Source organism: Neopelma chrysocephalum, unplaced genomic scaffold (genome assembly GCF_003984885.1).
Source record: "Neopelma chrysocephalum unplaced genomic scaffold, ASM398488v2 Primary Assembly neopelma1_22, whole genome shotgun sequence".
Taxonomy (NCBI): Eukaryota; Metazoa; Chordata; class Aves; order Passeriformes; family Pipridae; genus Neopelma; species Neopelma chrysocephalum.
The window spans coordinates 22,912,747-22,938,542 of NW_020897689.1; the positions used below are offsets into that span (position 1 = coordinate 22,912,747).

Sequence of the window (25,796 nt, forward strand, 5' to 3'; positions counted from 1 at the left end):
ACTACAACAGCTCCATCAGGGCTTCATGGATGCTGGGCTAGCCCTCTGATCTTGACTAAAGAACATAAATACATCTGGCAGGGTGGTGGATCTCACCAGGTTTCAGTTTCAGAGCCAAAAATGATCCAGGAAGGATATTTTCGTTTTTTTTTTTTAATTTTGACCAGTGGGAATAATCTCAAAAGCAGAGTTCACCCCACCACACATTTCAAAGAACTCCTGTTATTTTTTTTTAAATGTAAATAGGCTAAATCCTTTTCTGTAAAGCCTAAACTGTCCTAAACATTATGAATTTCCAGCAATAGGGTTAATGGTTACTACATTTAAAGCAGAAATAGAAGAAACCTGAAGATGTTCACCCATCTAGAGGACATGACTACTTCCTTGGAAAGCACGAATCTTACCTTGGCTGCTCGAAGCAACATTTCACGTTCCTCTTCATCTTTTCTCTGCTTTTCTATGTGATCAAGCTTTTCAAGAAATCTCAGCTGTGCTCTAGTGTCACTACATACGATGTACTTATCACTCCCCTGGAAAAAAGAAGTTTGTTATAGACAACAAGGCCTTTATATACACAACGAAAGCTAATAAACCCAATGGGAACAATCTGAACAGAACAACACTATTTTTCAAAGCTGAAAAGTGTAGGCTGTTTTAGAAAGACTTCAGGTGGTAGGTAGTTATTTACACATCTCCTCTCCACTGAAGCATGTTTCTAGGTGTCTGTGACTAGTAAGAAGTTATTGAACAAGTGCCATTAAAAACATCTACTCTATATTGACTAAAATTACAACAGTCTTCCCTCACCTTATTTAAAAGACTAAAATTTTGTTTTAAACCAGCAACTTCATATCCAGTAAACATATTTAGAAAAATATCCTAAAGAGAGAAAAAATTAGTGAATACTAATGACTAGTTCCAACAACAACTAGACACACAGGCATTGAAACAAAACTAGGGTCATTTTGGTCTCAAGAGTAGCAATCAGTAGTTCATTTTTCATTCCAATTTTGCCCTCACTGGGAAGCCTGAGTTGACATTTATTGTAGATTGGAAAGACAGAGAAGGGAAAGATCCAAAACATGGTCAACTGGCAAAGGAAAACTCGGGTTTACTATGCTGCTCTTCTAAAGGCAAGCTATTTAAGCCTTGTGTTGGTCAGAGGGCATTAGGCAAAACAAGACAAGGAGCCCATTCTAGATGAGCTATGTCCGTGCCACCTGTTTGTACCACTTTTTAATGCATGTCCTACACTTACCTTCTTTCTCTGTTGCTTTGTAAACTTGTTTCCCTGAGAAATTTTTTTCAGCTTAACACACTAGGTACTTTCAGCAACCTTTCTTTCTATCTTACCCCAATCTCACACTCTAATGAATCAATTTTGACATACAACTATTCTGAAATAAGCACAGGATATTTTACAGCTGTATTTTAGGCAAGGTTACATATTAAGTATATAGACTTATCAGTATATATCAATGACTTCAGTAGCTCAATTTTTAGTTTTCAAGCATACTACACTCAGATTCTTCCTCCCGTACCCAGTCACACCCTATTAAAAGCTGTAACGAAAGTAAAAGTCTTCTTGTGGGGCATTGGTGTCTCCTAATCTGAATTCTCACAACCCAGCCAGAGCATGAAATCAATCCTTCTCCTGGTATAACGTTTGGTCCTTTTCAATGAGCCACCCCATTGTCATGTATTACCATCTGGGGCTAAAACCACACCATATGTTGCAACCAGAGACTTTCTTTCCAAAGCAGTGTCTGTGGCTCTACAAGGAAGTCCAACAAATCTTCTCCCCATCTTCTGTTACTGCTCAAGTTTTTTTTACCACTCCCCAAAACGCATACACTACTTTGAATCACTCCCAGTACATTAGTACAACTTGTTTTGAAGCAGCAGCTTATAATAATCCACCACCATACCACAATCCTTTTAAAAGGACAAAGAAGAAAGCTGTATTACCAGAAGATTATTTTTTCCAAAGTTTAGAAGTATTTCACTTCGGAATACCCAAAATCAGAGTCAGATATTTACACATATTTTAAGCCAAATCCATGACCCTATACCAATTAGGAATGCAAGTCTCTCAACCGGCAGCTCTCCAATGCACTACCACAAGTTCATATAGGACAAGAAATGGGTGCATCCATAACAGCATTTCAGCTCATCAACTGTTCTAAGAGAGATTATTTCAGGAATTTTTAGAAGAGGAACACCTGCAGTTGTATTTTGTCCTACTCAAAATAAACTTTTCTGTGATTGTTTAGCACTGAATTGCTTAGACAGAAAACATTACATTGTATATCTGTTCCTAACTTGTAGTCAGCACTGTTATGATGAAGCATATCACCAACACCATATCACCCTACAGATAACGTAGTTTAGAGCTGCATGTGGGGAAAATGTTCTCATGGAGCACTGTTTATAGCTCAGCACCACTATCATGCTGCACCGTTACCACGCAGCTTATGTGGAAACCATGAACTCATGGGCTCTGGCCACAGCAGTAGGGCAGCTGTTGCGTGCTGGGATGAATCCATCCACATAAAAAATGTTCTTTAATCACTGTAGTGCTTAGTTGTCATTATGAATTCTAGTCTTAGGTATCACGTCACATGCATACTCTTATACCTCAGCAGTTTTCCAGATTGTAGAAGAGAAGGAGCCAAGAAACCAAACCGGCTAGCTAATTCCCATTACGGTCTTACAAAGGCTCTATAAGAGCACTGCAGCAAGAGCTGCACCATGGTGAGGAGCTTACAACAATCTGAAAGGCTATTCCTACTTCAGATAGAGAGACCACCATGATAGTTTTATTCTAATTAACTTAGTAACTTCCAATTACATACTTTTTTTTCGTAAGTTTAGCAAAAGTTGGCAAGTCTACGTGGTGGCATGGTATGAAGCTTTTACCCTGCCAATTCACTCTCTCTGCAGGGCTATCCATCAGATGAACGCTGCTAGGCATGAGCTAAGCAAACTGGGAAGAAGAGTTTCCTGAGTATGATCCCATGAATTACTGGCATTTGTACACCAACTCCTACCCTAACAATAGTTACTTTGGTTGCACCACACCTATTCCTCTTACTGTAGGGTTTTTTGTACTGAAGACAAGCCAATACAAAGCCTTACAAAGCAACTACCTGACTCTCTTGGAAAGGCTCTGGGAAATTATCTGAAATACATGAAGCCCACACTGCGCAATGGTACCAATCAATAGCCTAGAGGGAAAAGAGAAGAGGGGGTAAGCACTGAGGGAGATGTAATACAGGGCTATGTAAATATATGTATTAATCACAGAATCACAGAATATTCTGAGTTGGAAGGGACCCAGAAGGATCATCGAATCAAACTCGTCAGTGAATGGCTCATGAGGATCAAACCTGTGAACTTAGCATTATTAGAACCAGCTTTTAACCAAGTAATGTGACTCCAAAACCCTGCAGTGTTCCGCTCTTAGATTTCTAAAAGCCTGTCAGCATCTCTCACAGTAACATCACTCACAAATGTAATCCTGTAGGACACTCCTCTGTAGCAGAATACCATCTTCCCAACAAAAGAGGGTACCTGTGCCTCTAGGATTACTGTGCCAGTTACTTTTTGTTTGTTTGTTTTGCTTTTGAGAGAAGAGGATAAGCAAGCAAGCTTATTGAAGTCTTACAATCTTATCACTGCTTCTGGCAATTCAATCAGACAAACACCTATCTGTTTTTCTATTGCTTTAGTTCAATGAGAAATAAATCAGCCCCACAGAGCCTACTGTCCAAAAAATATTTCCTTATGTTCTTGGTGTCTGCAAGACACTAAGTCCTACTGGTTACTCAAGACTTTAGTGTGCCTCCTCATTTTTCCTCACAAGCTCAATTGTATCTTCCACTTTAGAGAAACAACACAGAACATGTGCAAATTTCAAAAAACTTCTCATAAAAAACTGTATACTTTTCCTGTATTGATTTTTTTTCTACTATATTTTCTTCCGGCAAAGAACAGCATACTCCAACTGCTGCAGACATCACCATAAATGCTTAGAAGTTTCCAAATAGTTCCTCCTCTTTACTATTGCTGCTCCAGTGCTTAAAGGCGTATAAAAGTGTTCAGTACAAAAATAACTCCTATTCCATCAGTTAGCTGCTCTTGTTAAATTTCATTAAGTAAAAAGTTCTTGTAAAAAAACCAAACACAAACAAACAAGACCTTAAGAGTTGACAGATACATTTAACTTCCTTTTTTTTCTAAGACAGATTCATATTGAAAACAAGGATCAATATCTTATTATTCAATGACACAAAAAAAGGCTATTTTAGCCAATAAATTATTGCTTCCTATTTGTACCATACAAGCATATCAAGGGATACTGGCTTACTGGGACCCAATATACTTTATATTGAATGGAGCTAATAAGAGGGGCTTGTATTAGCTAGGGAGGGGAGGGAGTCTGAAGTATCAGGGGGGTGGGAGGAAAATCTTGAGATCAAAAGGGTCTCTGCCTTCACATGGAGCACTTTCTGAAAGTAAAATACTCAATTCAGTTTCCCAAGGCTTTTTACTGCATCAATCCTGCAGTTCTACCAACAGTAAATGCATAAGGAAAACACAAGCCCCTAAATCAACCCACCATCAAGAGCATTCAAAAAGAGCTTTACATGTAAGACAAATTTTGCATAACAGGCAACACTTCTATGGAAGAGAAGAAACACATGCATTTAGTCTTATGCTAGGTTTTAAGAGCACCTGTCCAACAAGTCAAATAGAACAGTTATAAGCTATAACTGTTAAAACCAGCCTTTGGTAGCTACTGAAAATGCACATATTGCCTATGACGTGCCTACATTTGGAAGAGGTTCAAGGCTGCAAAGCAGGAAAACTTTGGTGCAAAACTTGTCTAATGATTTCCTTTACCTTGTGGGTTGATATTCTGTGCTGAGCAATTACAGTTAGTTTTTCTAGGAGCCCTCGTAATCTCTCCTGTGTAGCGTGGGAGATCAAGTTCACAACATCAGAGTTAAGTTCCATAATGTCATGCCTTTTACCTGTGGAAGCAGAGAAAATCCATTACGTGTTTTAGTAGTAGCTGATAATTGAAATAATTAGCACAGCAGGTATTCTGTTCCCCCTGGAAGTCATACCCATTATGAATAAAGGTTTGGAGATTATGATTTTCCTGGTAAAGTCACAACTTCAAAGATCTTAGACATTACATTAATAAAACTTAGCCTGGAGCTTCAGAAAATATAGACATTGTTTCACTTAGCCTCCAGAACCACTCTCCTTGCAAGGTCATTTATAGGACAAAGTTAATAAGAACACAAATCAAGCTTCATGTTCGGGGAGGGGGAGAAGCAGTAGCTGTAGAAATTAGTGCCATATTCTGTTAATTCCAGTAATTAAAAAAAATACAGAATTACATTTTGCCCTGCTTGACACCGTGCTTGTTAACAACTCATGACATTTATTTGATGAGCAGGAATGGGTTTTGCAGCGCACTCCAGGCACACAGGACCCTCTCAACTGCCCTGACTGATGGACACGGGGCAGACAGGCCCAACCGACCCACAGCAGCAGCTCGGACAACACAGATTCAAGTCCAGCTGGGGTCATCCTGCCATCACCTTCAACCTTTTCTCTGGGGCTGCTGCTGATTCTCTGCGTTTCAGCAGCTGCGACCGAGGCTGGTGACAGCTCCAGGCAAAGCTGTGCTGGCCCTGCACCCAGAGCTGGGCATCACCTCTGTAACCTTCCTGCGGCTGCAGGTTGCCGACGGAGAAGCCTTCCCGCAGTTGACACCATCGATCACTCAACGTGACTCCATCCAGACACCTGGACAGCAGCAACTTTTCCCTGGTAGGCACAGTAGGCAGCAGCTTCACATGCCTCATAGACTGTACCTGTCAGAAGCGCTTTTCCTCGTCCCTCGCTGCATTTACAGCAGCTGTAATACTTTATGATGCAATATACGGCACGCCTTCAAAACCCATTTTGGTATTTACTGCCAAGTGAAGTGTTAAGAATGGATAAACAGCACACTGTAAAAAAACTAATCACCTATTTCATTTGCTTTTGCTACTCTAACTGAAAATGATTAACAATCTCACAAGACAGGGAGAATCTAGGATGTTTTCCCAGATACAATCAAAGTGTATTTGATCAGGAAGCACTGGCCTGTACTGTAGCTGAATGCAAAGCTCATTTTGCTCAAGGACTTTTCAATACTTCCTCAGCAGCTTCTCACTAGATTATTAGAACACCAAACGCCAACTTAAAGACTTAGTAAAATCCCTCCAAACCTCAAGACCTCCCTGCACACAAACACTTCTTAATTCAAAGGAGGCTTGATTCAAAAGTATGTGTTCATTTTCTGAATTGCTGTACTCCCTAGCAATATTCCTTTCCTTGCAATCAAACATGTTTCATTTATGACATGAATTAATCCTATTATTATTATTATTATTATTAATGTGGAACAACCACCATGCCAGCCATGAAACAGCCAGGTTTCTATTTTCCATCTTTCAATGAATTATCTTTGCACCCCAAACCAGCAAATTATTCTAGAAGTACTCTGTGTTTTTGAAGAGCTCTTAATTCTTCTTTATATACACTTCCCAAGAAGGATTGATTAATCCTCTACCGAATTTTGAGAAAATCTTCTAAACACCAGTTTTGATGAGTATTTTCCCTTTGCCACTAATAACACAGCGCTTACTTCACTCTACTATGCCCCATACAGCTCAGATGACACATCCTGGCTAACCAGAGCAGGAGTACTGAGGTTGCAGGTAGCATTTGCAGGTTACATAGTTGTCACAGGTCAGCTGCTTACTTTGGACTGAGAACCAGGTGTGTCTAGAAAGAGAAAGACTTGGTGATCACGTAGCTAAACCACCGTGACAGAATTATGACTGCATGTACAACCGCAGGCTTTCTTGGATGCTCAGCTGTAAAACTCACTGTTCCAGTACAGAGAGCTATGGGGCAGAGGGCATGAGCAAGGAGCGGAGCAACACTCGTCGACTTTGCAGTAGACAGCAGTGGTACCACTCAGCCTGGTTACAAATGCATGCTCCCTCCTCTGACACAATACAACACTGCTAAGCAACAGTTACCATTTTGCTCACCAGCTAACAGCTGAAATGATGCATACACTAGAAACTTCCTACTGCAGTTTAGTCACATGCATTCAACATACATTCCACAGTACTATTCACTACACAGACAAACAGCTTCAACATCTCTTTTGTATAAAATTAACTGAAGTTTTTTCCACAGAAAGAGTCATAAACAAAAGTCTGTCCTGTGTGTATTGGCAATTGCAAACTTCTTCTTAATGCTGGTCAATAGAGCATACCTGAACGGGCTGAGAAATGCAAAAATTGTTAGGAAAGATAGTATAATGCATCAAGTTAGAAGCTGCAGAGACAAAAAAGCACATGCAAGTGTTTTGACACTAGCATCTTTATGGTTGTTAAGTGTTCCATTAAGTTTAAGAGTAATAAGTTGCTCACTTCTCACATGTTGAAGTGGCATCAGTTTCTTTTTTTTTCTGATTGTGCTTGAGACTGTTTCCATGTTAAAAAAAACCTTAAAGGACAGTTGTTTCCTAGAAGGGAAAGTAAAAGTTCAGTATAGTTTGGCAGAAACACGTGAATTGAGATGGGAGATATTAATAGTTCCAGGTCCTTCTTCAGAGATTGGAGGCTGGCTGATGAAAGAGGCAAGAAAATACTACATCCATACATATATGTTCCCAAATCTTCGTTCGCGAAGCCTAGCCATGATGACATGTATGTTACATGTGCATTGCTCTCACCTATGTTCAAGATCTTCTTCTGAAGAGCTTCCAAAGAGAGAAATGGTTCATCTGAACAAGAGTGAATCACTGTACCAATGAGCTCAGAGTTTGCTGCCAAAATGCACGCATTCTCCTCACTAAGATTGACCCCAGCCATAGAAGTCACATCATTTAGGTCATCTTCATCTCTACAAAAGAAAAGACCAACATTTTATGCTTTGTTCAGAATAGATACAAAGAAAAAGTCTCTTGACTATCAACAAGCAGCCACACTGATGTATCTTGGAGGCTATCCCCATATACAATAGATGTTTAGTGTGGGTGTAGACAGGGACAGAAAGCTCCTAAAAGCTCTCACACTTCAGCAAAGTGCCTTTGAAACCTTAATTTGGCTAATGCCTCACCTGCTAAGCAATGCAAATCCCTTATATGAAACTGAAATTCTGAGCAAGGTTGGAAACCACGAACTGACGTAAACCTGGATTAAAAGTTCCCACAAACCCCTAACCCTGCACCACTGCTTTTGCAGACTGATATTTGTTCTAAAACTAATTCACCAGGTGGAACCGAGCATTGAATAAAGTTGAATGTTGATTCACCGAACTAAAAATAAGCCCATTTTCTAACCAAGATGCCCATCTTACAAGCTGAAGCTTACAACACAAGTTTATTAGCACAAACCTGATCTTCAGTTTTCTTTAGTGAGTTCCCTAAAAACACAGGATACAGTCCTTGATTATACAGTAGAACCAATCCTTTGGATCAGTCCTACCACACTTATGTACACAGTGGGGAAGATGCCACGCTTCTGAAGTGTCGTAGCAGAGCTTCAGCCGTCAACACCCCTCCATTAGCTGGATCCTCCTGTAGCAGCTTTGGACTATGTTTCAAAACAAAAATTAAAATCTGGTATATTTAAGGCAAACATCACTCAGATGAGCTATAATAGCCTGTGTGCCTCAGCTCTTTTTTTTTTCTTTTTAAGATAATTTAAGATATTGAATGAATCTCGTACGGGAAAAGTTTTTCCAGGACTTTGGATCATCAAGAGAAAGCCTTTTTATTTCACAAACTGACAAGGGCCCTAATGGTGGCTTCAAGGGTTTAGGACCAAATCAAAACAGATGTCTGCAGTATTAAGACAGATAAGATAAATCACTCAATTTGATTTGGAAAATGAAGAAAATAAAACCAACACACACCTCTTGAAAAGTACTCTCTGGCAGGGTTTGATAAAGTTCACCTTCAGAAAACACTGTGTGGCCTAAATAACTCTTGAACAAGGGGTTAGCCAGAAACTTGATTTCTTAGGTTATATGGGATTTCCTGAAGGCTGCCTTTTGTCTGAAAATAGGTAGAAGCTGAAGTTATTACAATATGAGTTCCATTTGTGTGCCCTCATTGCTAAGAGTTCCAGTGTGTTGTGGCCAGAGAAAAGGAGATCCAATAGATTCCCAAACCAGCTCCATTCATTAATTTTAACTAGACACTACAGCTTCCTGACTAGGCTTGTAACCCAAATCCATCGTGCTAAGAAAAGTGTTAAAGCCCAGGATTGTCAGAACAGTTTGATATCCACTGTTACAATTCAAAGCTGAAGTCACCAGCACCGAAACAGCTCCACTTGTCCTACCCCTTCACAATCAGCAACTGAGCAGTTCCAAGCGTTTACTCAGGCTCTATCAGCCTAACAGAGATCCTGAACTTTCAACAATTGTGTAAATGAAGCTTCACTGAATGATAATTGAGTGCTAACTGATCTTTACAAGTACACTCCTCTTTCCTCTTCTTAGTGACCACTACAGAGAAGTCTTTGCTGCTGGCAGTGACTGCCACGGGTCTACCAATAAAGGAGATGACAAAATAAGCAAAACTAGCACAAGGAACACACATCACAAGCTTTCGATGCTGGAACCTGACATTACCCCAGTGGAACTGTTAATGGAATCCAGGGAAGGATGCTTGCACCTCAGACGCAACTGTACAGCACACAGTTTCAGGAAATAATTTTTGCTTTTAATCTGGCCACATACTCCAAACACTCAAGCAAGGAGGAGGTAAACTTCTATACTATACATCTATCCACCTTTCTAAATATACAGCTTTCATTACTCTATAACCTGCCTTTATCAGGTTACTATTTTCTTGAATATTTCCATGCACACAGTCTCTCTTATGAGTACACCCATACAAGGGCTTATGTGCAACATCTCTACCTGCACAGTTTTTAAGGACAAATTCTAACTTTTTCACTGTGAGACTAAATTTGCATTGCCACTGAGTCATTAGCTTTGATGCAAGATATGAAAACACTACTGCACTTATTTTACTTAACCCAAAGAAATTACCACTACATTTCCTTAGAAACAGTGCTCACTAAAGACTAGTAAAAGTTTCAGAAGCCATGATAAGTTTGTACCTTTCACTATTCATTTTTCTTGTTGTTCAAACAAACTTCAATCATTTTAAGTAAGGTTACATGTACTTTGAGTAAGCTATAAAAATCATTCTACTAAGGTGAAAAATTGAAAATATTCCAGAGTGTACATGCAGGTGTTTCTGTTGGATATTGGCTTGCTTTCAATTTCAGCAATCCCTCCATAAAGTCCCTTTTCTGCACCACTTCCTTTAATTCTTTTTGCATTTGATCATGTCACACTCAGAAATCAACAGGAAAACTCTTCCAGTTGTTATAAGTCTCCAGTGATTTAAGCTTACCAAGACAAGGTGGAAAACAGAACTCAGAGTTCTGAGCATTACACTGCATGAAGTCAGGTTTGACGCTTATACTGAATATTCACTCGAAAAGAAACCCAAGCAATGCAGATGCTCTCACATCTATGAACTTCCCTCTGCTGCCTGAAAAGTGAGTCTGTGGCACCCTCTGGTGTCTGACTACCGCACCTGAATCATCTTTATTTACTCCATTTTATACAGGAGTAAAAGAGAACAGTAGAAACTCACATTTAACCCAAATCTCTACGCTCCATCACTGACAACTACATGGGCCAGAACAATTACAGCAAACCAGCAACCACCAGCACTCACCACTACCACAGGGCAGGAGAAGCAGCTGCCCAGATGTGCTCCATTCTGCTGTCTCACCCGTTTGCCTGCTAGTTGAGATTGTTAGCACATTCCAGACAAAATACACAAGTCAAAGTTGCATGTGCTTTGGAGAACAACTTTATTAAACAGAATGGAGTAAAACAAGTATTTGAAGATGAAATACGTGACTTATTTTTTTCCAGGGTGCTCTAGCATATACTTTACATAAATGTGTAGATCAGCTTACAAAAATCTTGATGCTTTTAAAAGACTGCCTCTTAACATGCCATAGTGCAATGTCCATGCTTAGCTGAAATAGTATCTGGAAGATTGGAATGCTTTGTGTTTTGTTGGGGGGTTTTTTGTTTGTTGGTTTGGGGGGCAGGAAATCACCACTTTTTGTACTGCTCATCTTAAGCAAACTAAATCAGCCCATTAAAGAGCAGACAAGGTCAAATTGCATCTAACTAAGTACAGCTTAGTAAGTATTACATTCCCAAATCCTAATCTAACCTAGTCACACAATGGCAGAGGGAGTCAGGCTCGATGACATGTGCACAGAAAGAGCATTCTCATTAGAGTGTCACATGTACAATCACACTGATTACAAGACACACTCTCTACCCATAACAAATCTCATCACGAAACCTGAAAGCAGGCCCTGGTGCCTCTCTCTGCCTCACACATGATCAACCGTTGATGGACCACAGGTCACAAAGAATAGCTACACTGGGAATACTGGATGTCAGGACAGAAGAGAGCAAACCACAGCTTACTGGGGAACAGCTATTGCCCTGTTAACACTATCTGGTGCGAGAGAGAGAACACGAACACTTGACTGAGGGAAGCCAAGAGTTCAGGTACGCACTGCCCACATTCAGATATATGAAGATTGTCATATGTAGATTTTAAAGTCATAAAGTTTGATTATAGCAGTGAATAGAAGAAGCAGCAGGAATGTATGCAAAGACAAATTCTTCAGAGACAAGGCGCCATTAGAAAAATCTAAGGTGAGTTAGAAATTTCCCATCTAAATTTTTGGGGACTTATGCTACTTTGAAAATCAGATTCCAAAAGCAAGAACAGAACTCTATCTTGGATCACACTGTAAAAGCAGAGTTTTTCCTACACTAAGAATTTAACAATTCAGGGAAGAAACTTCAAGAATTCAGCCTTCTTCTTCTAAGACAGCTAATATATTCCAATAGGAAGATCAGAGAAAAAAAATTTTTTTTTTGGTATTATTTTGTTTGTTGCTTTGTTTTTAATTGTGATATTTATGAAGTAATTTTTTTTAACATCACTACTCAAAATTATGTCCCACATTAATTCTGAAGTTATTTTATAAGACCTTGAGGCAGCTAACAGAGCTACTGCTCTAATATGAACTTTTCATTTCAACTTCTGGCTACCACTGTTTTAAGTGTTTGCTGTATACCGTGTGTTACTATAAACAACAGCTACAGTGCACACAATGCTGTAGCTTTCAAGAGATGAGAAGTCAACTGGTCAACAAGACGAAGGTGTCATCATGCCTTCTTTTTTTCCCCTTAAAACTTGCCTTAAAGTCGCAAGACCAATAATGCTTATGGCAGTCTGTACCTTTGATCCAGCATTACGTTTCAGAGCTAAAAAAAAATAATTTCTGCTTTTGAAAAGTTAATCAGTTACCAGAACTAAAAGCTTTAAGCACTCTTGTAATCTAAAGGCCTAGAGAATATGCCAGAAGTCATAATTAGAGATGTAGTCAAAGACTTTCACCTCTACATACAGAAACAATCTTGTAAGAGGAGCTAATAAAAGATTCTGAAATACAGCAGAGAGCTTTAGGAAAGTTACCAGCCAGTCCAAGAAACGGTTCAGTGCTATCCAGCTGTCTGCAAAAAGCAGAGGTTAGATCTACTTTAATGCTACTTAGAGATTTTAATACAAGGTAACTAGATCAGCAATTGTATTCATAGGATGGAAATCAATATGCTTCCTCTACAAAAGAAAAACTGACACATGTTGATGCACACTGTATATAACTACACTTGTTGGATTTTCATCATGCTATCACCTCATCAGGACAGTTTTCTTACATTAAGAATAATTAACATCTGCTACGAGGTAAAAATTTTCAGGTTCTCCCTTGCCAGTTAGTATCATAACATGAAAAACACATATCAGAAAAAAGCTTCTAAAGAAAGTTGCTTTTATTTGGGCTCCATTCCCACCTCTATATTTGCTGTCTGTTCCTTCTGTTCCTTCGTATTGTTATAACTTCTGATAATGTTTATTTTTACCTGAAGGATGTTGCTCCATTCTCTTTCATTTTTGCCTTCTGAACAGGAGATGCTTGAAGCGACAGAATTTTATTTCCTGGCAGGGTAATTTGTTTCAGAATGGAACCTAAAACAAAACAAAGAACATGCTATAGCACAAAGTAAAATGCTAAGACAACTGCTTAATCAGTTCTTTCTTCCAGCAAAGGCTACTGCAGATTCAAGAACAACTAATTAGGTCCACTTGAAAACTAGACACTCTAGAATCGTACATTCTACATGTTCTGTGTGGACAAAAACTTTACATGCTTTCAAACACCCTCCTCTGTACTGACAAGCGAAACGTTTTAGTGAAAACTGGTTGGCTAAGACAAAATCATATTATGCATCAACCTGAACCTGTTGAAGGAAAAAACAAGGTCTCATGAAATGATTCTCAAAAGCATCACAGTTTAAAGAAAGTTCACTGCAAAGAGCTCAGTCACAGTATTTTACCAAGTACAAATGTTTGATTGATATGATTGATATGCTTTTAACAAGTGCCAGAAGTAGATGTGGCACTGATTTTCTCACCAGAACAACAAGAAGACAGTAAAGAGGTTCAACTCAAAGTGGTTGCTCCCAACAGACAGTCACTTTCCTACCTTCCTAAAGTCTACCAACAGCCTGTATTTACTTCTCTACCTCAGCATTTCTCTCCCTTTACCTGCAGGAAACTTGTTGGTTTGAACAAGTGTATTCAGCGGCATCTTCTTGTCAGCAGATGTCTGTAGGGTGAGCACTGAGGGTTGTGGGAGTGTGGATACTTGCTTTACAATAGTTCCTGATGGTTGTTGGACTACCTGGAAGTGGAATATCCAATATCAAGGGTGAGAAGAGCTAAAAATACACAGAAGTAAACAGTACCAATGTTTCCACTTAGCCAGAATTGCCACTGGGCAGGCATGCTTGTCTAGTTCTCAGTTTAAAACAAACATCATGCTCAGAAAAACCTCATATTTTTTTTACTTCATGTCAAGAAATCTTAACAAGTGGTGGTGAGCTTTAAGCTCCAGTTCTTTCAGAGTGTGATGCTGATTCTGAGTAACAGACACTTCACCCCTAGTCTCTATTGATAACTGTATTAGACATGTTTCACTAAGTATCACACAATCCATTACGAGAAGCTTTCCTCTACATCTTGCTTAACAGAGTAACTATTGAATATTGAGTCTGCCTACCAATAATTTCAAAAGGGTAGGTATCTCATACACGTAGTTAAAAAGAACACCAAAACAACTGAAAGTTTTGCATGAAATTATTTTCCTGTTAAGAATTAAGAGCACACATTATAAAAATACTACTGGATTTTTGGAACAGCAACATCAATTGTAAATTGAGATGCTGAGTTTCAAAGTGTTAAGCTAAAGTACACTGAGCACATCAGTTACTAGGAACATGAAGTACTAAATAGAAACACCTAGAGTGAGTAGAGCCTCTAAAGACAGACAACAGTACACAGCTGAAGGGTAAAAAGGAAGAGGGTTCATAGTTTTGTTTAAAGGGACTCTTCAAGGAAACAAAACCAGACAACAGGATGTCATCACAACACAGACCTAGAGGCACAGACCATAAATACTAATCCTTCCTTTTCAGGGGCAGCTATTAAAATGCAAGAAAGTAATAAAATTGCAGCATCCCTAAAAACCTCACTTCTAAGCCTCCTAGACAACAGAATGTGGGCTGCAGCTTTGATACAACCTTTGGAAAAGTTCTTGATTACAGGTAGTAAAAAGATGTGATTTTACCAAAGCACAAAATCATAACGTCTTCAGATTGAATCCTATTTTTTTCGCAGCAAAAAGCTAACATTAAGAAAATGTCAGGGTCAAGATCAAGAAGCCATTTTTCTCCTCTACATCTTTTATTCTAACTTCAGAAAGTCTAAAGAGTGCTTGTACAGCAAGACTGCACACGGGTAATTAAAGAATTGACATTTACAATACTTCAAACATTAGGCTGTTTCCTTCTGTCGCCTATCTTCTGATTTATCAATAAATATAATCAGCATAAGCATCACACATTAACAAAAAGAGGTACTTCGTGTATCAAAGAATCAAGGTACTACCCACCCATCTCCATATAAAACAGCATTAAAGTTTGGCATAGCAGCAGTAACACAAAATAATGAGCTGGAGGTGGCACCTGAAAACCAGACAAACAGACAGTTCTTGAGAAGAAACGTAAGATCCAGAGGAGGAAAGAACTACAGAAGTGCAGGGACAGATTGCAGACAGAGCCAAGGCTTACACATGGAAGACTTCCTCATGGGGTAGAAGTTTACTTCCATGTGTTTTTCCCAAAGCTCAGTTTGATCTTTTTGAAAGATACAGCTTCCACAAGATGGAAGTTGTGAATAACACTAATAGCGTCATTCATGTGTTCGGATAATTCATGAGCAACCAACCACCTTGGCCAAACTACTCGCAAGCTCCACTAGCACCCACACTAACACACACCTAGAGATCCTCCTTACCACCAGTAAGAATGATGCTTCAACTTCAGCAGGCAAAACACTTAAACAGCACAGGAGAAAACATAAGCATTCCAGAGTGATGTATAGCAGACAAAAGAACAGAGGGAGGCAAGGTTACATCAATTGTCTGGGTGGAGACTGGGAAATAAGTCAAGTAACCGAGGAGACTACATCACTGAAAAACAGAAACTATGTGTTGGCAGTAGAGCCCATTTTCTGTTTGCCATTCTAGCTGCTAGACTAACAAATGCTGGAAGTTCTTGGGACTTGGAACAGGAGAGAGCAACAAGCTTGGACATTTCAACAAGGACCTAATGCCAGAAGGAAGCATTAGAAAAATAGGTAGTATCTGTGCAAAGGAATTATTGTCTCTTTTCTTTGGGTTAGCAGCAAGAAATAATAAAGAAAAGGGACTGTTCCTTTGTGCCCTGTTAAGTAGGTTGACACAGACATGAGAATAAAATCACCAACATTCTTGAGTAAAAAAACAGCAATCCAACGTTCAACTGACAGCAGAGAGACAGCTGTTTGAGAGAGACTTTGATTAGCCTCACCTGAACCTCTTTTACATTCATAAAGCAAAGTCTGGAGATCAGCACAGAGATGCTGAGGTATCATCACACACAAACAGTATTGTTTCGTAAAGGAAGCCTCACCAGTTGAATGCAAAAGCATATATCCTGGACAAAAAAAACCTCCTGAAAAATAATGGAGGAGATTGTTCACGAAAGCTCAGCTTGGAGGGGACTTGACACTAACAGCTCACTAAGGACAAGTAGTTGGAACAGCATAAGCACTTCACTCCTTGCTTCAGCCGTTAGCGATGTCCATGGAGTGTGTCTCACTGGTAACTGTGGGGATTATACCATAGACCCCTTGCTGTTTATGCCTGACGTGAAGTTTTAGTCTCACAGCAGCTTTTTCATCATTGGAGGCCAGCAGCTGGTAATGTAAATTTTCATTTATTGTGCTTTGAAAGAGACAAAGCAATACTATAGCAAGAAAAGCTTTATTTCCAAGATGAAATTTCTTCGTAAGCCAATGCCCTTAAATGAGGTGGTGTTAAGAAAGTCACAGGAGGGAACCCTTCCAAATGTGCAACTCTTACAGTACAGGAGTGTGATCAACCCCAACAGCACCACTGAAGAACAGGTCCCTCGGGGTCCACTATACAAACCCAGTGTTCCAATAATCACGCCACAGAAATTAAAGTTTCATGTTGCATCACTCCAGTCACACATTTGATATTAAAATACTGCAGAGCTGCATTCTTAAGCACCACCAACATTACAATGGAGTTGGCACATGGAATTTTGCTTTAAATTCCCTCAAGCACAAGAGGCCAAAATTAGAAAGGGGCATGCAGAGGGAGTGTATGGCATCAGACATCCCTATGGGCTGAAAAGGGAAAGAAATTGCTGGCAGCATTGTACGGACAGATTTGCACAGCTGGCAACGTGCTTCTTTTTTCAGCTGGCAGTAGGGCCCTTCTGTTTAGGGAGGGGAGGTCCAGATTTGTTTTCTTATGGGAGGAAACAGACCCTCTGGCCTTTCAAGGAAAGGCATCGGGGAAGCCCTAGGAGATGCAGCCGCTTCTACTAATTTTCTCTTTGTTCTAATAGGTCGTGTGAATGAACACTAAGCTCCTCATATGGCTAAGATGTGAAATGGTCAACTCAGTCCAAATATATCCAAGACCAAAATTTAATAGGTATTCAGAAGACCAAGCATTTTAACTGCTGTGCCTGGGATCTACCCAAATGAGGATAAAAACATGTTTTCTATGCAATTCAATATATGTAAGGCACAGTGAAGAAAAGCAATTGCAACAGGCTTCCACACTGCAGCAGTGTAGGAGGCAGAAACCATTTCTTGAGTTCACCAATATCATATTCAAGAAGTGTTTTGACTCCCCTGTGCAGAGTTAAGCTTCCTCGCCTATTTGCACAGATGGTCAACCTTTCCCCGGATTACATGGCTTGCTGTGTAGCCAACAAACTGCTCTCCAGCCATTGTACAACCTAAGAAACCCTCTTTTTCTTCTGGCTGGAACTTCAAACTTAGTCCTCCAAGACAATATGGGTACCAACTCCTTTTCCAATTTGGCTTTAGCTACTACCAGCAAAGACTGTCAGTGCATATGCTTGATAACTCTTCTTTGGAGTTTTAGGGTGGGGGGTTTTTTACATTTTTGTTTTTTAAACAAATCCACTCATAAAAAGGACTGCCCATCCCCTCCATACAGTTGGGTGCTTTGTTTTTTTTAAGCAGGTGTGGAAAGGTGAAAAGCTGGTAGCATAAACTCTTTATTTGGAATGCAGGATTCTTCTACTACACCTACCTTATAACCTTTGAAAAGAAGAAAATTAGAAAAGCAAAACATTTTAGGGGTCTGAACACTTTTAAATCAAGTATACTCAATAACCAAGCTACAAAGAAAATTCACACACCAGATGTCCCACTATACCTTTGGAAAGTAAATCTAGCTTCACGGGAAGTCTAATGCTTTTCCTGCTTTTTTTAAAGAAAAATAATCTTTACAAGGAAGTGCTATGCAAGAATTGAGTTCTTTATCTTCCAAAGGGAGACTATTCTTTCAAAATACTTGAGAACACTACTTACAGGTAAATGAGTTAGAAACCGTGCAACTCAGTATCTCAAACACCTATAAACCAAACCTAATTTATTTCACAATGTTGCCCATTTGAGTATACCTGTGATCCACAGTTTCTTGGTATTTAACATTAACATTAGCAAGAAGTTAACCTGTGCCAAGAAAAAAAATGTTAACACATTGCTTTTAAGGGCATTGTTTTAATAAGACAGTTATTCCTCCTGGAATTTGTTAGCTAATGAGGCCTGATAGAAAAAACTCACTTTTGGATGACTTCATAATTAACACATCTTAGTAAATGTGGAGGTCAGAACTCCGCTCTGACAAGCTCCTTCGGGTAGTTGGTACATTTCAGATAACGTATCACTAAACATCACCAAGCCACCTGTGCCTGCAAAATACCCAGGGAAAGAATTGCCAAGGGAGAGAAAGTGGAATCCCTGGTGGCTAGCTGAGGCACAGTCCTAACAGGGCATCTAAGAGTAATTAATCTAAGTATCCCATCAGCAGTTTCTGTTTCTGACACTAGCATTTCCTACCTTTTTTTCAGGTGCCAACCTAGCCTGGGTTAGACCTCATATCCCCTTGTGTTTCAAGACGGATATTCAGTCTGGTGAAATGGTGGTCAACATGTCTTGCACGAGACCAAGCTGACAGCTTGGCTTTAGATTCACATTTTCAGCAAGGGCTCAGTATTTCTAAACTACAAACGTAACTGATTAACTCAAGACAGATTAGCCCATGCGTTAAAAGAAAAAAAAACCCAAAGGTCCAAATTGGTACCTTCTTTACAAAATGGCACGAGTCAAAATAAAGAAGCCCAGTTAGTTACAGAGGAGCAGAGAAATCCATCTTACCAACTGTTTCACTTTAACCACGTGCTGAGCACCCACTGACTGCGTAACAACAGAGTTGGGCTGCGAGATTTTAATACCCATCGGGGTTCCAATGACTGGTTTCAGAGGCTGGAGAGGGGTTGTTGATGAAGAGGCCACTGTAGAAACCAGCACTGGCTTTGCAGACTGGAGAGAGGACGTTGGTACCACAGAGGTGAAGACTGGCTTGACAGGTTGGACAGCAGTCAGCCCTGATGTTGCTATCGTTGTGGTGAGGACTGAAGCTGAAGGCTGAAGAGATGCTGTCACCACTGCAGAGGAAGGAACAGGCTTCACAGTCTGCAGAGAAGGTGTTTCCGACGTGCTGGCAAGGAGTGGCTTTACAACTAGAGGGGCTGTGACTGTTACGGAGGCAGACACAGGTTTTATAACTGGTAGAGCAGTTGTTGCTACAGCTGAGGTTGCCACTCCTGTTGAAGGAGCTGGTACTGCAGAGGTACAGGTCGAAACCACTTCTTGGGTTGTAGCTGGCTGCTGCATACACTGCTGGATAAAGCTCTGAGGATTAGGCATTAGCTGCCGTAAGGCAAGCATGCTTTTCTAAAAGAAAATATGAAAAAACACTGGATGTAACATCAACAGAGTTTTCCACAATAATAATACATTTGTAACTGAATCCTATTCCTCATTTTCCAACTAAATTTTTCATGAGACAATAAATTACTTAATCCAAACAAGTTCTGCTGAAATCCGGATATCCTTAAATTGATGACAATACTGTTCAGTGAAGACCACAAGAAACGTGAACAGAGGCTGAGCTAAGGTCAACAGTCACCACAGCTTCACTACATGTAGCAAATCCCATCTATGGGGAAACTCAGACATAACATTGTTCTTTTGTTTAGATTTTTCAATTTGGACTTTATATTTCAGACTAAAACGACTTTAGCTGCTTTATTACCTCAAAAAATTTTGCTTTGCCAAAAAATCCTGTTATACTGGAACAGCTGTGTTTATTTCATGAAGCCTGTCTGACAAGGAACTACAAATTATCCAATAATTCCCATATCTGAAGACATGAGAACTTCTCTACCAATACAGCTGTCTCTACACTAGGGGGAGATACCACTTTAATAATGTCTGTAGAGCTGCACCAACACAACTTCAGCCAGTTACTTCTCTTAAGCAAGAGAACAAAAGTAAAGGAATCTGGCAACATCTCAGTTTTACTACAGCTGTGTTTGAAAAGGTTAACGGACAGAATAATCTTCACGCTCTCTACAGATTTCTCTCCTCGTCTGTGTATAATCTGCTACAGCTTTCAAGCAGGGGAAATCAGTTCTGCAGTCACCTATATATTCTTGAAAACCCCTTTTTTTTTACTCCCCACTTAACAGTTTCTAAAGTTTGTAAGAGTTTCGAGCACAGTGCTGCTGATTTGGACTTCATGCAAAAGGAACATGTCTTACATGCTAGTATACCAAGTGAGCACATTGTCTGCTCATCTGGACCTTTTGTAGCACACCTGTTTTCTAACATTCACTTCCTTTTCTTTTAAAAGGATGCTCAGCTCCTGGTGCAATTTATATACCAAAAGCATCCAACAGACTTGAAAAATCAAGCAAGTTTCACAGCCAGTCACTGTATTTTTATGCCTCTTGGAACAGTCAAAACAAACATGCACAACTTCATCAAAAACCTGCAGCTCAAAGATAAGAGACGACTCCAGAGAGTCTTCCCTAACATTCCACTTCACTAGATAAAAGTGAATTGGCAACAAGTGGTATCACATTTCTTTCCAGACTCAAGGTGCAAACATTTCCCCGACAAACAAGGCCAGTGCTGATCCTCTGAGCACCTTCGAGAAGTGCTCCTGAAATCATCTTCCATTTGGCACTCAGTTCTGTCACAGCTGCTCAGAGTTGCAGATCAACCTAATTAATTGTATGTATTAACTACACATCCTCATAGTGTTTCAGAAAAAAGCAATCAGGGTGCAAGATGTTTTAAAGGATTGGCAACACTGCAAAGTCAGCTAACTCTGATGATGTCTGAACAACATTTTTGAAGTCACAGTATTTCTTTATTAATACAGTATGCAACAGGGAGAGAGCAGCATGTCAAGGATTATGTGGTATGGATACTGCCCAAAACAGAAAAGCCTAGATGATACCAATAGCTGGCAGTATGCTGCAGGAGAAACATGCAGTGGCTCTGCTGCGATGGGTCTGACCCACGATGAACCCAACTTAACTCCTGCAGAACTGCCCTGAGGTCTGTGCACCAAGGGTAACAGTCATGGAAAACTTGTTAGCAAGGCATTTAAAAGTTACCGCTGCAACAAAAATTTTTATCCCCCACTTGAACAGATTAACACCAGACATCTAAAGTAATATCAACATTATCACATGCATTGTTATGCGGCCTGTCAAAAACCAAGGAAAAGGGCAAACTACAGAAAACCTCTGTCCCAGCTTTACCACTCAACTATTCTTCCTTTATTCTCCATTATGCCTATAATGAATGTCAAGGAAAAGTACAGATCTATCAAGTCTAAGAATATGGTGTACGTTGCAATTAAGTAAATTTCACCAAGTTTTCCATGTTTTCACTGGAATTTAATGCCTGCTGTACAACAAATATGTTAATTTTTCTTTGTTAATACCATTCTACCATATGACTAAAAGTCTTAAGGGAGAATTTTTTAATTTATGTGATTATTTGCTTGAATGGAGGTAGAGTTCCTGGGATTCTTTTCTGCAGTGGTCCTGTCAGATCCTTTCTGGAAAAAGGGGTAGGGTTTTTTTTTCTGCCTCTAGTTAAACACAAACCAGCAGACAGATGAACAGCTTTGTGTAGATTCTTTGAGCTTAAACACTGCATAAGCTGTGCATTGCCACTGTTGTCAGTCTTCTGTATTAGAATTCAGAATAGCTGCAGAATAGTTCTGATGAGAAAGTAAGAGGTTATCTTAGCATAGCTGTTCTACTTTAGATGCTTTCAAAACACTAGTCTCCACTAACATCTAGTGGGTAATTGCTCTACAATATAAGAACACAGCATAAATTACTCCTCAAAAATTCTCCTTCTCCTCAAAAATTGTCTTTCCAAGTGCAACAGTCACACAGAGCAAGGTTAAGGACCATTTCTTCAACTGACCTGAGCAAATATCTATTTGAATGCCCCAACTCTTCTTTTCTGATTCTCCTCCCTTCCCAAATTAAATACTACACGGCCATAATCGGATGCTTACCTTGAGGAAAGGAACTAAATACGGTTGTGGAGATGACTTGAGCTCTATATATAGCTTTTTCGTAAATTCTTCTGGTTCAATTTTTGCTTCCTAAGAGGGAAGTATAATTACAATAGTAAGTTATAACTAAATCTACCAGACTTTTTTCTGAGATCTATCAAAAAAGTAATGGAAATTTATATTATCATGGCATTGTACTCAAATACTTTTTTCTTGTATTTGTATTTTGCTACATTTAAACAAAAGGGGGAGAGGTAGGATGGAATAATGTTGTAATTTTGGTATAGTAATATCCAAGTTTTTTACTGCCTTTATTCAGCCACAGGCAGTTAACACACTTATGGATAGGTATTCTCATCCAGTTACTAAAGTGAAGGGATAGAAAAAACTATAAGTAGCACTTGGCCCTTTTCAGTATCTCATTGTTATGCAGAGATATTTTAAATCAACTACTAGTACTTCTTTCAATAAAGGTAGTTTATCTGCATAAAGATCAACTTAAAGATAGCCAAGACTAAAGACAACTTAGTTTTTGTAAGACAATTCTAGTCCAACGCATACATAGCATAATAAAACAGAACACTTAGAGTCTTTCAAAAGCAATCAAAACATCTTTTCTGCATACCCCTAAGGTAACAGTCCTCTGAATTGCAGAGTACTGTTCCCTTAAAGCTTTCCAATGTGTTAACACAAACACCTGACTCAAGGGCTTGGGAGGGTTAGGAAGCTTGCAGACTTCTGAGATCCCTCATCCCTACTTCAGTGCCACCACAAAGGGGTTAAGGTAGCCCCAGACCCTGCTGCCCTTCCTCACCCCCCCAGGTGAGTCCCTGCTACAGAGTCATCAAGAACATTACCTTCAAGAAGGTACAGACACATAAAGAGCAACACCAATATCTGTTTCTGCAGGGAAATTACTCCTCTCACTCATATTCTCCTTTGGAGCAACTGTTCTAAGTTGCAGGGACTTCAAATGCTGTGTATTCACAGACAAACAGAACTTACAGCAGCTCTCTCATTTAGTCATTTGATCTGTTGCCTGTTAGATCCCACAGAGATGCGGATATGGATCACTGAGGTCTCAGTGATACAGATCCAAGTGTTTGATACACTACGTCTCAGTGCACATGGTGCTTGACACCCATTTCATGAAACACTGCCTTAAGGACCATTTTATTTCACAGCCACCATTTACTCATTTCTACATACAATATATTGATTTATTTTGTACCTACTGAATGGCAGATTTTCAAATACTACAAAAACCAAACAAGTGCACAGTTAACAATGTATTAGTCTCTGGCAACAACTGCTTTCAAAAAAAAAAAAAAAAAAGAAGAGGTGTATAGTCCAGCAGGGACAGAGAGGCAGAGGAATTAAATTCTTGCAAGGCTGCATCTTCAAACAATCTGCTCTCTGAAATTACTCCTCTCTACACCACACTCTTCTAGACTGAAAAGTCCTGTGGTACCGCTAGCAAAGCCATCCTCCTCCACCAGCACACAGCCTTCTGCTATGGTGGAACAACAAAGCAGCAGCAGTGGTCAAATGCCATGACAAGAAGTGGCAGGAGAAAACGTTACCAGGAAAGCCCAGCTGTGCTGGGGTACAGCCCGAAGCAACACATAGAAGCCACATGCAAGGAAAGAGTGGCTGGCAGCCACCACATTGTTTTCTCCATCCCACTGTTTAAAGACATTGATAATGTCACGTTTGTTCCACTGGAGCTTCACTATCAATCTGTAAGTCAGTTCTGTCTCACAGTAAAGCAGTAGTATGGACTCAGAACTGAACTACAACCTACACAGTGATATTCTTGTTATTGAGAACTCAAAAAAACACTAACATGAAAAAAATGCAGTTCAGACCCAGAAGCTGTGCTAACACTATCAGCTCTTCCTGCTGTCAGTTACCTGTATAAAATGAAACAAATGTGAGGAGGAAAATAAGACAGCATGGGATTCAGTCAGAGTTATCACATAAGACTTAGAGAGGGGTCAGATGTACTCAGTCATAAATCCATCTCTTCAGCTGTTTAAAAAAATAACAGACAAGGAACAGAACTGTGATAAAGCAAATGTCAAAATTTATATGCAAATGATGTAGACTTTGTTTTTAAAAAAAGTCTCACCAATAGATTTTGCACCAGATTCTTCACATTCTGCCCCATCTCAGGGGCTTGAGGTCCACTAGATGCCAATTTTATTAGCGTAGCAAGAAAATTCTTGCATTTCTTCACATTCTCTAGCATCTCCTAGTGTGGAAATAAAGAGAAGACTGTTAGATGCTGTACTGTCTCTCCAACCTCTGATGAACATACAGAATGTTAATTTTTAATTAAAAACGTTTTTTCCTTACTGTAGAAGCGCTGGTCTGTGCTACTGTTGTGCCCTCTGCTTTCACAGAGACTGCCTTTTGGGAGATAGCTTGTGCAGGTGGTCCTGTAACTGGAAGTTTTACAGGTGTTCCAGTACTCGAAGGCTTTACAGCAGTAACTGTAGCAACATTAGGTGTTGCAGCTGTTGGCTGAACAGAAAAATTAACACTTTTTAACCAAAGAACAACGTGACAAACATACTGGATTCTGCTAGCATGTAAGGTAGCAATCTCCCTCCACACTACCATTTAAGATATAAATAAACGATTTTCTCTTTGTTTTTAGAGTTTAGATTCATTTGCTTGGACAGGCTCTATTAAATACAGTAAGTGACAGAACCCTCACAGCCATAATTCTGTTTATAAATCAAGGGCGAGGAGAAGAAATAACAAAGGCGTGTCCAGACTGAAAGCACTGCCTGCAACTTTGAAAGAAGAGAGAAAGGTACAGTTGTCTTTAAGAAAGCAGTATATTAACTTTGCCAGGCTTCTACTGTCTAAGACTAATGAATTCTGGACAATGTTAAGCCAGGTATTATTCCAAAGATAAACACAATGTTAAGTGATTATTTATCTTCCATTCTCGCCGTGAAGCTCCTGTCCCAATTGCAACATCCCTTGCTCTTCCTATCACACACAGACTAGGCAGAAGACATCATGTCTGTCCACTTTGGAAGGATGCATGTGCCAGTAGAAGCAGCCAGCTCAGCAAATGGACCTAACAAGTTCTTCCCGCCTTTTCCTCGTGGGCAGCAATTTGGATCTCCTTCTCCTCTGCCCTGACAGAAACCCACACAAAATTCAGTTATTTTGAGACCTCTTTTTAAAATCTCATTATAATTTAGCAACAGACTCAGAAGCTCCAGCAACAGGAGAGTAATTAAGGTTTAGAAAAAAATACCTCCCTCCTTTGCAAACCAGGCAAAATCATAGTTTCCAAATAAAAATCTACTAAACTGAAGTATTTCTACTTCAGATTTCAAAGAAAAGAAACAAACCATACCAAAAAATCCCACCACAGTTCATTTGATACAACAGAATACAATACAAAAAAAAGACTTTGCCTCTACAAAACCCACTACTTTTGATTTCTCA

General features: G+C 39.6%; 1 protein-coding gene across 2 annotated transcripts in view; it reads right to left on the bottom strand.

The window, feature by feature from the left end:
* TAF4B (TATA-box binding protein associated factor 4b) overlaps nucleotides 1-25,796 on the bottom strand; it is a 72,022-nt gene that overhangs the window by 26,109 nt on the left and 20,117 nt on the right. For both annotated transcript variants that reach the window (XM_027674927.1, XM_027674918.1), the window contains 9 exons: nucleotides 24,684-24,851; nucleotides 24,457-24,579; nucleotides 22,326-22,415; nucleotides 19,094-19,672; nucleotides 13,814-13,949; nucleotides 13,129-13,234; nucleotides 7,814-7,983; nucleotides 4,906-5,036; nucleotides 405-530 (listed from right to left, as the gene is read on the bottom strand). In XM_027674927.1, the coding sequence (XP_027530728.1) occupies nucleotides 405-530; nucleotides 4,906-5,036; nucleotides 7,814-7,983; nucleotides 13,129-13,234; nucleotides 13,814-13,949; nucleotides 19,094-19,672; nucleotides 22,326-22,415; nucleotides 24,457-24,579; nucleotides 24,684-24,851 (1,629 nt within the window). The remainder of the gene's footprint in view (nucleotides 1-404; nucleotides 531-4,905; nucleotides 5,037-7,813; nucleotides 7,984-13,128; nucleotides 13,235-13,813; nucleotides 13,950-19,093; nucleotides 19,673-22,325; nucleotides 22,416-24,456; nucleotides 24,580-24,683; nucleotides 24,852-25,796) is intronic.